Source organism: Pteropus alecto, unplaced genomic scaffold, assembly GCF_000325575.1.
Source record: "Pteropus alecto unplaced genomic scaffold, ASM32557v1 scaffold97, whole genome shotgun sequence".
NCBI classification, from domain to species: Eukaryota; Metazoa; Chordata; class Mammalia; order Chiroptera; family Pteropodidae; genus Pteropus; species Pteropus alecto.
The window spans coordinates 2,747,870-2,763,638 of record NW_006439713.1 but is presented as its reverse complement, the minus strand read 5'-3'; the positions used below and the strand labels follow the sequence as shown (position 1 = coordinate 2,763,638).

Sequence of the window (15,769 nt, the reverse complement as noted above, 5' to 3'; positions counted from 1 at the left end):
ATTTATCAGGTATGCGGTTTTGTAAATTGGTCAGGTTTATTACAGTGCTTATTTTTGAAATGCAAGCTTAATACACTACATATGCTTACAAAACATTTTTTTACAGTTACCTGCTATTACACGTATGGCAATTTTCTATTTCTAGACAGATTTATTTAGGACTAAAAGTGAGTCAATTTTAAAAAAGCACTAATTACATCATAACACAAGTGGACAGCAGACACAACCCTGGAGAGATGGTAGGAATTTGTCTCCCTGGCCTTGCGGGAACGGTGGGCGTGGGTGCAGAGGCTACGGAAGCCGGGAAGGCCGCCGCGTAAGCCGCCGCGTGAGCCACGACCGTGTGAAAAAGGCGGCCCCGCCTTCCCGCAAGTGCGGCGCAGTGCGCAGGCGCGGCGGACGCGCGCGGCCCGCTAGGCCTCGCTGTGCGGGATCGCGGGCTCGGTCCCCATGGAGCTGCCGTAGCGGAGCTCGCGCGGTCGGGGCACCGGGGATGAGCTCCGCGGAGGCCGACGGCTGGGCGTGGCTGCTGGTGCTCAGCTTCGTGTTCGGGTGCAATGTCCTCAGGATCCTTCTTCCGTCCTTCTCCTCCTTCGTAAGTGGCACACGGGGGTCTCCAACTGGCCGCGCGAGGGCCGGATTCCGGCCGCAGAAGCATCTCAGTTGGGCCGTTCTGGGTTTTAAGAAATAACTACCTGGCCACCCCAGGCCACGGTTTCACGTGGCAGCAAGCTTCAGGCTGGGGGTTCTCAGTGGCCCCCGCCATCCGCACTCATGTCCCTTATTTCCTGGTCCTTGCGGGCATGGAGCAGCCCCCGGCTGCTGCGGGGACGGCGCCTGGCGCAGCGTGGCGTCCAGGGTTCGCTGGAGGCCTCGGCCTTCCTCGCACCGAGTGGCCGCTCTGCCAGGTCCCGGAGACGGATCTCGGTGCTGGAGCCGCCCATCTGGCGGGTGGGGTGGGGTGGCTGACAGTGTAGACCGAGAATCTCAGCACTGCGTGCTGTTTCCCGTATCCAGAGGTGCAGCGGGCCCTGGGGAGCGTTGTCCCTGCGGGGCGTTTTGCCAGGGCACGAGTACCTTACCTCCTGTCCTGCTGTCACAGCTGCTGTGAGGGGTGACTGTCACATCATCCCGTCTTCCTTTTCCCTCCCAGAGGAGTCTTACTCAGAAAGTCATCCCGCGGGGTGGAGATTTGGTCCTTGGTTTGTGATCCTCCTAGTGCTGCTCCTCTGCCTACTGCAGTACGAATAGGGGGTTCGCTGGCAAATTTGTTGGGGTGCGTGTGTGGGAGAAACATAGGGAGCTGTTCCCTTAGGAAGGGCGCCCTCTCTTGGCTACAGCGGGAATGAGAGGCTGTCTCAGACTGAGACTAAAAATATTGGTTGCACATGTTGTAGCCTTATTCTTGTAGCCTTATTCTGGGAAACAGCTATTCCTGCTTTTTTCTCCTGATATAAATGGCTGGTGGGGGCAGGATTTCTACTCCTTTATGTTTATTCTACCAGTATTCATCGAGTGCCTGTTTTGCATAAAGCTCTATTTTACGGCCTTACTAGCCTTATTGTTCTGAGGCGTAGGGATTTCTCTCTGAACCCCACCCCGTTCAGAATCTTTCCTGATGCCGCCTAGTCTTTAAGATGATATTGCAAGTCCTTAGCGTTTCATAAAAGACCCTTGAAGAGCTGGCCCCTGCCCTCTTCCTTCTTTTAAAAAAACTGTGGTAACGTAAACTTTACCGTTTTAATAATTTTTAGGTGTAGAGGTCATTAGCATTAGTACATTCACACTTAGTGCAACGTTCACCACCATCCATCTCCAGAACTTTTTCATCTTCCTAAACCCAAACTCTAACCATTAAAATACTCCCCAATCTCTCTCTTCCCAGCAACCACCATGCTGCTTTCTGTCTATATGAATCTGTCTACTCTAAGTAGCTCATATAAGTGAAATCACACAGTATTTGTCCTTTCCTGTTTGGCTTACTTCACTCAGCATAATGTCTTTAGGAGTCATCCTTTTGTAGCTTGTGTTAGGATTGCATTCCTTTTTAAGGCTGAATATTATTCCATGTATGTGCATAGCACATTTTATCCGTTTATCTTTCAGTGGATATTTGGGTCGTTTCCACCTTTTGACAATTATGAGTGATGCTGCTAAAACATTGGTCATCTTTGTCTCTTCTTTAGAGAAATGCCTATTCAAGTCCTTGTCCCTTTTTTAAATTGGACATCAGGAGCTGTCCCCAGCGGAAGGGCGCCCTCTGTAGACTCACAGCAGGAGTGAGGGGCTATTTTTTTATTTTTATTTTTATTTTTTGTTGCTCCGTTTGGAGTTCTTTATATATTCTGGATACTGACTCCTTTTTAGATATGTGATTTGCAGATATTTTCTGCCGTTTCGTGGGCTTCCTGTCCCTCTTTCTTGAGCATCACGTCTATTCTTCCTATGTACTCCATCCCCTTTTACCTAACGTTGGAGCCACAGGCAACTAATCGCACTTGCTCAAAGAGGCTGTGAACTGTGCGTGCTTTCTTATTAGCTGAGGCGGAGGTTGGGTGCATGTTTGCGATATTGCAGCAGCTGTAATAAGTGAGACCTGTCATCATCTGAGGCTTCTTCACCAAGCCCACACCAAACGCATTCTCTGCAGCTAGTCCATTGTCACAAGAGATTAGTGCTGTTGTCTAGACCTGGTTAAGGCTTGCACAGTATAAGGATGGGTATTCATCATTTAGATGAAAGAGGATTGGGTTTGACCTTGGGTTTGACCGTGTCACGTCCTCTGCTGCTTCCTACAGGCTGTATAACCCGGCTAACCGCAGACAGCTTTCTTAAAGCTCTTTCTCCTGGGTTTTAGCAGTATTTGTCGGGATTGTTAGCCGGGTTCGGAAGGATAACACGGAACGATCTTAGCAGCGTACAGCCTTACTGTTGGTGCACAGGACAGGGAAAAGCGGGCATCAGTTCCACCTGGGTTTGTGGTGAGGGTCCGTGAAAAGCCGCAAGGAGCGCGCCGGTCCCGGGTGGGGGCCACACTGCTCCTGCATGACCATTAGAGGCCGCCCCGCCGCGGCCTGGCTTTCAGGGTGTAAGTGGGAGAGACGCCCCAGGAGAAGCCGTGTTTGGCTGGGAAGGGGCCACACCCTTACTTCAGACCGTGACTCCCTGTAGTGTTTCTGATGCTTTCTGTCCAGCCAGAAGCAGGGAGAGTGCGCTCGGCGTGGGGCGCAGGGGGGCGTACTGCGCAGGAGCCCCGGGACTGGCAGAAAACTGGCTCCCGTTATCCTCGCTGTTTCTCTGATTAATCCTCTATAACTACCCTGCCGTCTCCACCGCCGCCCTCTCCAGGGTGGGGCTCTGACACCGTGTTTGGCTGGCTGCCTCCTCCTGCCTCGAATGCGCCCCTCACCCCGCCCGGGCTCTGACTCCCCTGCCAGGCTGCCCTTTCTTGGAGACCCCAGACCACTCCGCCTGGCTCGGACCCCCTTGCCAGTGTGACCCGCTGCGGGGATGCCCTCCTCACTGCACGTGGACTCCGAGTCCCCGCGCTGGGCCCCCGTCTCCTCCCTGGCTCCCTGCACCCCCACCCTGCTCTGCCCTCCTAATTTAGGAGGGAATTTCTTCAGGGAGGGCAGAAAATGCCAGGTCCTTGTACCGGAGTGACAGCTCTGGGGATGAAACGATTTTCGTTTTATAATTACAATTTTACAGTAATAGTGGAAGTTACATTTGTACTATTACAATCCACGAGTGTGTCTGCAGGAGCTAAAATATGATGTGAATAGCGATTCAAATCGGAAGGAGTTTCTGTTTTTTGCGGTTGTCTAGGGAGCAGGAGCAGAGGCTGGCTATCTAGGTAAAGGGCAGCTTGCCGGGTGGAAAGGGATAGGTCGGCGGAGGAGGTGGGGGAGAATGTGTAACCCACATGGAAAGGCGCTGATGCCAGCTGTCCTCGCCACCAGATGTCCAGGGTGCTGCAGAAGGATGCAGAGCAGGAGTCCCAGATGAGAGCCGAGATCCAGGACATGAAGCAAGAGCTGTCCACTGTCAACATGATGGATGAGTTCGCCAGATACGCCAGGCTGGAAAGAAAGATCAACAAGATGACAGATAAGCTCAAAACTCATGGTACTTTCACTTGTCGTGTGGAAAGCTTCGTAAGAGCTGATTCAGAGAGGAATCTTTGTATAAATGTTCGTAGAATATGTGTGTTGATTCTTGGATGTTCTAAATGTCGATATAAACTTTTAAGTTGTCTAGAAGAAACCCAATAACAGTTAATACTTTCTCTTTATTTGCTGGTAACTCTTTGCTTTCTAAACTCAGAAACATCCAGGATCCTCTTGGAGTTCCTTCAGAGCCAACTTGTTACGCTGTCATTTTCAAATTCAGCACTTTTCTGAGAGAAGCTTAGACAGAATCTCGTAGTGGATACTCAGGGGCTTTTTCCACCCTCTAGAAAATTCCAGCAGTGTCCTTCTCTGAGGGTAGGGCTCAGTGCTCACTCATCTTTACGTTTGCCCCGCCCGTAGCAATCCGCTGTGATGAAGGCCGTTTCACAGAGCTCCTGTGCGCTGAGAGCGGGCACGGTGAAAGAGCTGTCCCCATGTTTAGCAACACGTGCAGAGGGACCCACTAGAGTCCCCTTGTGGGTTAGCGTGCAGTGTAGACTGGGAAGTCAGGGAGGAACATTTAGTCCTGTCGGTAAGCGCACTGTAAAAAGAATCTCTGATTTAGATGAATGACTTTAAGGGTTTTCAAAATTAAAGCTTCACATCTCACAATCTGTGTGTGATTCTATTTTAAATAGTGACATAATGGTGACTTTTAAGAAGTTCAGTTTTATGTTTATCTGCATAAGTAGAAAATATTTTGGGAGAGGAAGTACATATTCAAATAGGTACTTGAATATTTTCAGGACCAAGGTAATTGTTTCTTCCCGTTTTTCCTTCCAGTGAAAGCGCGGACAGCTCAATTGGCCAAGATAAAATGGGTTATAAGTGTTGTTTTCTACATATTACAAGTAAGTGTCCTTTTGTGCCACCTGGGGTCATTGAGGTTGATAATGGACTGTGCTCTGGGACATGCAGCCCCCAGCATCCAGGTGTGGGAATTCGGGCTTTTCAACATTCAGCTGCTGTGCCTCGGGGTCCTGCCAGCGTGTAACTCTGAACAGTCTGTGAATTTATGAGTTAGACTCATAAATTCACAGACTGTTCAGAAAGCCTTTCTCTAGATTAGAGGGGTGAAATATTGAGATTTTAAAGCAAACAAGTGCCGAAATAACTTCTCTGGAGTTCTTTATGTGGCCCTTATTCCAGTAGGGGCTTGGGAGGCCGGGGGCTGAAGTGATAGAAACTTACTCGAACGTTGTGTTTTGTGAGACGGTCAGTGATTTTGGCCATTGCTTCTTTCGTGGTGTTCAGACGTGTGACTGCTCTCCAGGTCGGTAACCCATTGTTCTCATTAAAGTCTAGTACCACTGATTCACAAGTTTCTTATCTGGGGACTTTTCCTCGTCCACCTCCTGTGGAACTGCTATTGCTTCCGCTGCTGCTTTGCCCTGAGGCTGCGATGTGCTGTGTGCACACTGTAGCGGCTGCTTTAAATGACCTCTGAGTGGTCTTTACTGGGGTTAAGGATTCAAGCCAAACCCCCCAAAGCCCAAGTTGTTTGCATACAGCAAATACATCCACCGTGAGACGCTGTCACTTTGATACGAGAGAGCTTTCCCAGGGACTGGAATTAAGCCAGAGGTCCCCTTGTAAGCATCCTTATTTGGCATATTCAGGGCCACAGAAGAGGATGGAGGATGGCGGGAGGAATGCTCCTCTGGAAGAGAGGGAAAGAAATCGTTTCCCTACCCGCCATTTAAACTCCCACGGGCCCCCTCTGCTCGCGGACGCCGACACTCGAGTGTGGGTGGGGAGTGAGTTCTTCAGGGGTCTTAGCGGCGAAAGATCGCTTTTGTCACGAGTAAGGTGTCTTCAGCATCGTCTGGTGACTTAGTGGACATACTCAATGAAGAAAGATCACCTGTGTTAGGGGAGACCTGGGTTCATTTGTCAGCTAATTTAATAGTGTATACAGTTGACCTTTGATCAACGTGGGTTTGAACTGTGCGGGTCCACTTAATACATGGATTTTTTTCAGTAAGCGTATTGGAAAAAGTTTTGGAGATCTGCGACAATTCAGTAAAACTCGCAGATGAACTGTGTAGCCTAGGAATATCGAAAATATTAAGAAAAAGTTAGGTATGTCATGAATGCAAAAAATACATATACCTATTTTCTTTATGATTTTATTAATATCTTCTCTAGCTTTATTGTGAGAGTATAGTCCATAATACAACATACCAAATATGTGTTAACCGACTTTGTGTTATTGGTAAGTTCCAATCAACAGCCGGCTGTTGGTGGTTACGTTTTTGGGGAGTCAGAAGTTAGACTGGGGTTTTCGACTGCCTGGGGGTGGGCGCCCCAAGCAGTCAGCTGCCTGTTGCATTGGCCGCTGTTGGCCGCAGGGACCCGGCGGATGGGGCTTGCGGCCGCGGGCGTGGAGTTCCCCCAGTTCGCGTCTGCTCCCCGTCTTCCTGTGGTGACGGGCTGCGTGGCTGGCAGGTCATTCCCACCCACCAGCGGTGTCTTTGCAGGCTGCCCTGATGGTCTCGCTCATTTGGAAGTATTATTCTGTCCCTGTGGCTGTGGTGCCGAGTAAATGGATAACTCCGCTAGACCGCCTGGTGGCATTTCCCACCAGAGTAGCAGGTAAGAGTTTTCTGGAAAACGGAGTGGAGGAATATGGGTAGGCTCACGTGCAGGTGTGCGGTGGCAGACGAAGTCAGCCATCATCCCCATCATCCGTGTCTCATCCTCACGCAAGGCTTGCAGCGAAGAGAACTAGAGAAGTCCCTTGACTTGTCTGAGATGCCTTAACCGAAGTGTTAAGTAGCAGAGCAAGAATCCAACCCAGGTGTGCTTCCGGATTCCACCCGGTACCTGGGGCTGGGACCCTCTTGACTGAAATGCCACTTCTCACTTCCGAACCCGGGACGCTCAGCCCTCTGCGGCGTTACAGCTACCGGCTGTTCTTTTGTTTTTGAACGATAATTTCTTTTGGATGTTGAAAGTAGTACCTGTCATTGTAGAAAGACTACAAATACAAGGACAATTAAAAAAGATCTCATTAACTCTGGATGATCCCTCTTAACATTGTGGCATATTGGTTCCGGTCTTTTTTTTCTATTTGTCTTTATATAGTTAACGTCATTTAGCACATATAATTTTTTGCCTCTTTTTACTGTATGTCATAAGCCTTGTCTCTTATCAATAAACTTTTCTTTATTAAGGAATTTCGAATAGCTCTTCTTCATTTGGATGTGTCATAATTTACTAATTTTCCCATGAAAGGATATTTATTTAGGTCCTAATTTTTTCTATCAAGACTAATGCCGCAGCACACATCCTTGTTGTCCAGGTCGTGATTCGTGATAACGCTGGAGGTGAATTACTAAGTTAAAAGGAATGACTATTTCAAAGATTTCCAGTTTCGCCACATTCTATCAAGACTAATGCCGCAGCACACATCCTTGTCGGTCCAGGTTGTGATTCGTGATAACGCTGGAGGTGAATTACTAAATTAAAAGGAATGACTATTTCAAAGATTTCCAGTTTAGCCACGCCCCTTTGCCTAATCCCGCCCCTTTGCCTAAGCCCCTTTGCCTAATCCCGCCCCTTTGCCTAATCCCACCCCTTTGCTTTCTCCTTTGTGGACCTGACCTTGAGGGCAGCACTGGTGGGCTCTCAGTGTTACTCAGCCGAGGAGCCAGAGGCCACCGTGTTCTGGGCAGCCAGTTGGCGGTGGGCTACTCCTGCAGCTCGCCTTCCTGTCCCTCATTTATCTGTGCGGCATAAAGCTTTGGGCAAACATTGCTTCGTTTTTAAAGCTTTTTTTGAGAAGCGGAGCCGCATAGTCTCACAGGTGATCTTATAGTCTATGACTATCATAAATAATAATGTGCAGCTCCTTGGCAGGAAAGAGAAACCCAAACCAGTGCTCGTTGTGTGTGATTCCTGCTTAGTAAAGAAGGCAGCCCTGTGGATCAGCTAAAAGTCTGATGAATCTGAATTTGTCTCAGCCCAGCACTGCTCAGAAAGAATTGAAATACCCTATTTCCTCTAGGTTAAAGGCCCTAGGGGCAGGGAACGGGGCGGGATTCCTGGCGTTCTCTCTTTCATTGCGTTTCTTAATTTTTAGGTGGTGTCGGAATTACCTGTTGGATTTTAGTCTGTAACAAAGTTGTGGCTATCGTGCTTCACCCTTTCAGCTGAAAAAGAAGATGAATACAGCTATGATACTTTTAAACATGGATTTTCACTTAGTTTAAAAATCTGATTTGTACTTTTTTTTTTTTTTTTTTTTTTAAGAAACGAAAGCACACAGGTTAGTTCTTTTGTTGAACCTGTTTGTTTTTGGACTTTATGTGAGATCCTTATAAGAACGACAGTTTGTACACGTGTCATTGAGCCGGGAGGGCCTGTGTACCGGCCAGCAGAGTGCCAGGTTTGTGCTAAGAAGTGTGTGATGTGAGGGGCATGTACACGTTACTAGCGATTTGCACTCTTGGCGTATTTTAAAGGTCACATGGCTAATTGGAAAGTCAAAATTTTCTAATAACTTAAGTCCTTCAAAGACTTCGTGTTATTTTTAATCCAGATTAGAAAGCAACTTAATATTACTACTAGAATTTGAAAATTTGTTTTTTTTACCTCATGCGGTACTACTAAGAGGATAACACTAACTGACATCGCCTGTGCTTTTTTCTTCTGTTTAAAATGTCGTTTGTCAGGCAAGCCTTTGTGTAGTATTATCTACTTATTTGAAGCTGTTAATTTTTCATAACCGTGTTTTGTAAATATGTTCACGAGACCACAATGCATTGCTTTGTGCTTAAATTGCATGTTTTGTATTTAAAGCATTTCCAATGAAGTATATTTTATAAGCATTTAATATTTATGCTTCATAGAATGAAACAAAGATAAAAACTAAACTAGGAAGCCTGATTAAATTAATTTAAATGGATACGTGTTGCCCATAAAGTTTAATTTTGCTAAATATTTTTAAATATACCTTTTCTAATTAAAATCTTTGCAAGTACTTATGCGACTTCCTTCCTTACAGCCACTTAGTTGCTATGACCAATCTGTAACTGATGAGTGGCAGGGGACTTTAACCATGAACTAAGTGGCCATGTTAAAGCTAAATTCTATCGCTAGTTTTTAAAAGATCATATTTGTATTCTCGCGTTCCCCAATAATCTAATACGTAGCTCATTATTTCTGTTAATTGTACTGCGAACAGACAAAATGCTGTGCTTACTTTAGTTTATTGTTGTGAGAATGGGTTTCAGGTCCCCCTGACCATTCAGACTAAGCTGGCACCAAGTAGACATGGCTTTAGGAAAGGCTGCAGGTCAGGGAACACAGCTGTATTTATAGCTTCCTGGGGGACCTGGACCCCCAGCTTCCACTGCCCCAGTCTCCTCGCAGGGCACATTCTGGCCACAGGGGGTGAGAAGGCAACCTGGCCGCGAGATGACAGCAGCACAGGGAGGCTGTGGGGTCTGGGGTCCCTCAGAGGCCACAGGCCTGACAGCCAGTTTCAGTTGCTGCAGGCATAAATGTCCCGGGGTGCAGGCGCAGAGGGTGGCCAGGCGCAGCCTGCAGGGACGTCCTGGGAACACTACTCTGTAGGAGGGCTCTCTGATGAGACCCTTACTTAGCTCCTGAGAATACGTTCTTTTAGTTAATACCGCAGAAATTGTGAGAAATATCACTGAGGCTAGAGGAAAAGACTCAGCGTTCACAGCTGTTAACACCTTCCACGTACATTAATAGTTCGTGAGGATTAAATAGGGGAAATGTAACTGTCATGTTTCATATCATGGTAGGTTTTCAAACGCTGTTTGTTTTTAAGTAGGTAATAAACGTGGTACTGAATTCAAAAGATACAGAAAGGGATACACTGAAAGGTATTTTCCTACCCTTTACTGTTATGTCACCTAATTTTCCATTGTTACCCGTTTCTTATGATTCTTCCAATGATATTCCACACATTTATGGATGTTGGTATGTGTGCTTTTAAAATAAAATTCTTTTAAAATTATTATAATACTGTTTGCTACTTTTTTTTTTTAAATTCTACTTGGAACATGCAGGAAAGGAGCAAGGGAGCCAGTCCCCCGCCGGTCCTGAGATTGCTGCTGTTAACGTTTGTGCTTTTCCTTTTTTCTTGTATATTAATGGATAGCTATAGGTTTAAATAGGTTCCTATTTAAAAATACCTGGTATAGTTTATAGCTTTACTGAAAAAAGACATTGGTTGGGTTTGAAATATCCAAAGCTCTCTTCATGCCAATTGCATTTGCTTTATATTTGTGGTAAATCAAGCAGGAGAACCTTATCATATACAAATCCATAATCATTTCCGTAGGGGGTTAACGTAGTACTCCAGTTGCTGGCACAGCGGGTGAGTGTGGGTGTGCGCGCGCATGTGTGCATGCTGACCTCCGATCTATATTTTAGAAGACCTTTCAGATTGTTTATAATGCCTTTTCTGACCACCTTAGATGATAGAAATTTCTCTTTTCTTCATCTGAACGTTTTAAGTAATATCTTTGTGAGTGATTTGTCAAGCGATTTGTGGTATCTGCTGTTGTGTGGTTTTGTTCCTAATGTTTCAGATACTATTTTTGTGATAAAGGGTTTTGATTCCAGTGGTGCTGCAAGTGCCTTTAGGGCCAGAGACTGTTCCTTCGGCTTTTTATACCCCTCCCAGCATGTCTTAAGTCAGTATCCAGAAATATTTAACTTAAAAAACCCCCACCCAGCGGTCTTCCACCACGGCCGGGCATGCCTTTGACAGGGAGTGTGTTTCGTCTGGAGTTGCGTTGTGACCAGTTAACAGTTACTAGGAGAATTTTCTGGGGTGCTCTTCATCTACACATCCTTGAGGATAGCGTACTTTAGTGATGTCACCCGATTCAAAGCTGCCTGTGTGGTTGGTCTGCATGCCGTGTGGGTCCCAGGGTTTGTCCTCTGGGCTCACTGTTCTGGTTCGTACGGGTCAGCTTTTCGGCCCACGCGTTTGGCATATAAAGCATGTATCTCTCTTCCAACGCTGAGCCCTCCTGGCCTATGAGTTCAGTCTTAAGTGGAATGAATATTTTTGTCGTTTTCTTGTTTTTGTTGTTGCGTTTGGTGTTCTACGTAAGAATCCATTGCCAAGTCCAAGGTCACAAAGATTTTTGACATTGTTTTCGACAATGTTCTGTAGTTTTCACACGATAACTTTTGTAGTTCTTAAATTTATTCATAAGTATTTTATTCCTTTTGATGCTATTTTAAATGAACATGTAACAATTTTTTAAAAATGAAAGTTTTTAAAAATTTCATTTTAGATTATTGGTTACAGGTGTGTAGAAATTGATTTTTGTACATTGATCCGGTGCTCTTCAGCCTTGCAGAACTCATTTATCGGTTCTAATAATTTTTCAGTTGGATTCCTTAGGATTTTCTACGGACAAGATCATGTCATCTGTGAAGAGAGGTAGTTTTATTTCCTCCTTTCCAAACGATGCCTTTATTTTCATTTCTGCCTAATTGCTCTGACTAGAACCTCCAGTACAATGTTGAATAGAAGTGGCGAGTTTGGACATTATTGTCTTTTTCCTTATCTGGTTTTGGTATCAAGGTTAAGCAAGTCTCATAAAAATGAGTCGGAGAATGTTCCTTCTTTTTCTATATTCTGGACCAGGTTGCTTAAGATCCGATTTATTTATTTATTTTTTATTATCTGATAGTAAAAACTGGGTTGCCTCATTTTTATTGGAAGATTTTTAACTATTTATTTCAATTTCTTTAATGGTCATAGGGTTATTCAGTTTTATGTTTCGTCTTGAGTCGTGTTAGGTATATTAGTGTATGAACTTATCCATTCTCAACTTTCAAATATATTAGGATAAAATTTTTTATAAATGCCCCACATGGGATAGAAAATATACATTTCGAAATTGTTGGATATGGTCCTCTGTATATGTCCATTAGATCAAAATTACCATTTTTCTGATTCAGATATTTACCTTTACTCGTCGTTCTTTATTTGCTCAGCTATCCATTGCTGAGAAAGGTATGTACAGTCTTACACCACGATGTCGCTCTGTCAATTTCTGCTTTGTGTTTTCAAGTTACTATTTTACTGTCCTCTTCAGCACTGTGAGAGTCGTGGCACTTTAGTTCCAGTGCTTTCCTCCTGATGTTTATGCCACTCGTCATGTATTTGTGTGATATATATATACACACAATACTTTAGCTGTATCTTGTTTTATTTGTAAATCCACAGGAGATGATTGTATCAACAATGACGTTTGTTTAGAATTACACATTTACCACTCTGGCATATAGGAGACCTTTTATCTTAAATCATGTTCCTTCTGCCCCAAGTTTATCTGTTGGAACAGGGGTTAAGGAACTGTAATTTGCAAAAGCAGGGAGCAGGTTGGACTGGGAGTATAGGCTGCAGTTTGTTTATTTTATTGGGACACAGCCATGCCCATTTGTTTACGTATCATCTGTGTCTGTTTTCATGTCACAATGGTGGAGTAGTTGTGACAGAGGGTATATGGCCTGTAAAGCTTAACCTATTCACTCACTATCTGGGCCTTTATAGAAAAAAATTTGCTGATCTCCGCCTTCGAATTTCCTTTAGTGAGGCTCCGAGGGTGGCAGTCTGTTTTTGGTTCTCTGAAAATATGTGTTTCTTCCTTATACTTGTGGTTGTTCCTTTGACGTCAAGCTGCTTTTTGCTATGTCATTCGTTGCTTTTAAGATTTTCTCTTTGCCTTTAGCACTCTGCAGTTTCATGAAGATCTAGGTCGGTATGAATTTCTTTATTTTAATTTCTGTTTATTTTGCTTGGAATTTATTGGACTTTCTAAAGTAACGGATTGATACCTTTAGTCTGTTCTGGAAAATTTTCAGCCTTTCTGTCTTTAGATATTTAGTCCTGCTCCATTCTCTTCCTCCAGAAATTCTGAGTAGATGTTTGTTAAACCTTTCACTCTGTTTATGTCCGTTAACCTCCTCCCTCTTCTCTCTCCTCTTCATCTCTCTGAGCTTTAATATCGATCATTTAATGTGCTTCAGATCTGCTTTTTCCTTTGTTCACTCTGGTCGCATCTGCTGTTAAGCCCGTTTATTGACGTAATTTAAATTATATGTCTTCTGAGTTCTTTGTCACGTGCTGAGTTGAGTTCTTGTTCTTTATATTTTGAAAAACTTACTTATTTAAACATTTTATTTTCTGCGTATAATGATTCTAATGTGTGGAGTCTTTGCACATCTGGTCCTGTTACCTGTTGTTCGTCTTGGTTCTCTCGGCACCTTTTCTTGTGCTTTATGCTTTTCAGACTGAAAGTTTGTTCGTTTGTTTGTTTTTAACTATCTGTGGGAATTTCTTGAAGCCTGGGTTAAAGGTGGGTTCTTCTTCCAGAGAATATTTGCATTTCTGTTGCTCTGGGGGTACTACCAACCTAGAGCTCTTTAAACTTTGGTTTTAGGTTAGAGGGACCACACAGGCTATCAAACGAGATGAGGACTGACTGGCTACAGAGTCTTAGAGTTTTAGACAATTTTCTTAGCTCATTGACGCTAGAGGACCTGGACGTCCTGTATTCTGTGGGAGGGACATTCTGTTAGGCTCCTGTTTGGACTGATTTTGTCCTGGACTCTTTTTGATGCTCATTTCTCCAGATTTGGGCAAATACTCTACAGGGGAAAGCTGACTTCAGAGGTCTGCTTACCGGCCTCCCTGGCTGCCTCCTTTCACTAATGTTTATCTCCGAACAATTGATTAAAAATATATTTGTTACAGTTAATACAGCATTTTATGCTTTTTTTTTTTTTTAAAGCAGGAGCGCCAGAGTACCTTGTCTACCAAACTACAGGAAGTGGATCTCTTTTTATTTTAAAACATTTTTCCTCTTGATTATAAAGTTATGTTCATTATAGAAAATCACAGTAGAAAACACACTAAAAATAAAAATTGGCCAATCTCCTTCCTCAGAGATAAAAGTTAGCATTTTATTATCCTATAACTTTTCCTATGCATATAATTAAAAAAAAAAACAAACCTTAATTAAGTGACTAGAAAGTAATGGGCTTAGATTATATTTTTATTAAAAGTTCCATACAGAAGCACTTTTAGTTAGCTCTGATTTAATGTTATGATTTGTGCTTTTGTTACGGGTAGGCATAAGAAAAGATCCTGTGAAAAATCTTCCATCTGCTATAAAGCGGGAGTATTCATTGTGATATTACAGTGTTACACCATTTCTAAGAATCCTTTTAGTAAATCTCTCCAGATTTCAGGGCTAGGCGATCATGTCACGTGACGTGCACCTGCGCATCTCATGGCATCGCCGGCCAGAATTCTAACTCCTCCCTCTCCCCTCTCCCCCTATCTCCCCATTCTCTTTTTTCCTCCACTGTAGTTTTCATAAAGATCGAAGCTTATGCCAGTTCTAGTATATTTATCCCATCTCTGGTTTTCAATATAATTCTTCACTCCCTTTTAAAAGTTTATTTTCTATTCTCAATTTTTAAGTGCGTTAGTATCACATCTCAACCTATAAACATCTTTGGATAGTAAAGTTTAAATTATAAATAAGTCGCTTTTATAAATAAATGAAAGTAAGTTAACCAATTAATGTTGGGAGTACTTAATATATTCTAAGTGTAATGAATGTATTAATTAGGACTGAGCAGCCAGCTTGAGTGGACACTAATTATACCAATATGCTTTTTTTTTTTTTTAAAGAACAAGATGAACAGAAAGATCAAGGTATAGCTATGCAACGAATATAAATGAAAGATACTGGATCTTAGGTGGATATGAGGAAGGTGTCACTCTCAAAGGCAGGATATTCGATGCCCAGTTTAGCTATGCTTTTTTTTTAAACAAAGAGAGTCTTCTGGTCATTTTGTACCCTTTCAAAGCAGCTTCCATGTTTTTAAGTTACAATGCAATTTGATTGCTGATATAATTCTTATGTGTTTGAGATGTGTATGTCTTGGGCTGATTAATTTACAAGCTATGGAGTCCCATAGAATATTAAAGCCAGATAAAATACGGTCATCCAGAAGATAATGGACATGTTTCAGTTATAGGGAAAAAAGATGTCATTTTGTATTTGAAATGTTGTTATTGTCTAATAAACAATGCATTTTAAAAATCAGATTAGCAATAAAACCAAACCTTAATTATCTCAAGTCAATTCAGGTACTGAAAATACACACACACACACACACACACACACACACACACACAGACTAAAATTACAAGATCAAAGGCACAAAAGAAGTAGAATATTAAACCAGAACGTATTTAGAATACTGATTTTACTTAAATGATTATTTTTAGTTTTCCTTCTGTAGACGAAGATGACGTAACAGAATTGACCACAGTTACTTTAGAATCTCCGAAAGCGTGGCTGGCGGAGGCCTGACTAGGAGGTAGAGGATGCGGCGTCATACTTTTCAAAGTGTCCTCGGACCCTTCGATGGCTGCAGGACTCGTGCAGTCACTTTTAAAGACACAGCCCGACCCGAAGAGTTCTTCCATGAGGCTGCTCTTCTTCTCTCTGAACGTGGTCTCTCTGGCTTTGGTCCTGGACGCCTTCCCGAACGAGAACGAGGGCTCGTAGGCGGCGGCT

At 43.7% G+C, this 15,769-nt stretch overlaps 2 protein-coding genes across 2 annotated transcripts in view; one reads left to right on the top strand and one right to left on the bottom strand.

The window, feature by feature from the left end:
• The first annotated feature begins 381 nt into the window (after positions 1-381).
• WRB (tryptophan rich basic protein) lies at positions 382-10,170 on the top strand. The gene is made up of 5 exons (XM_006916735.3): positions 382-595; positions 3,963-4,128; positions 4,956-5,023; positions 6,653-6,767; positions 8,257-10,170. The coding sequence occupies exons 1-5, from the start codon at positions 494-496 to the stop codon at positions 8,328-8,330; spliced, it is 525 nt and encodes a 174-aa protein (XP_006916797.1). The 5' UTR covers positions 382-493; the 3' UTR covers positions 8,331-10,170.
• A 3,931-nt stretch (positions 10,171-14,101) lies between these two features.
• Positions 14,102-15,769, bottom strand: part of LCA5L (LCA5L, lebercilin like) — a 22,374-nt gene continuing 20,706 nt past the window's right edge. The window contains 1 exon segment of the mRNA XM_006916734.2: positions 14,102-15,767. Coding sequence (XP_006916796.1) covers positions 15,460-15,767 — 308 coding nt within the window. The 3' untranslated portion in view covers positions 14,102-15,459.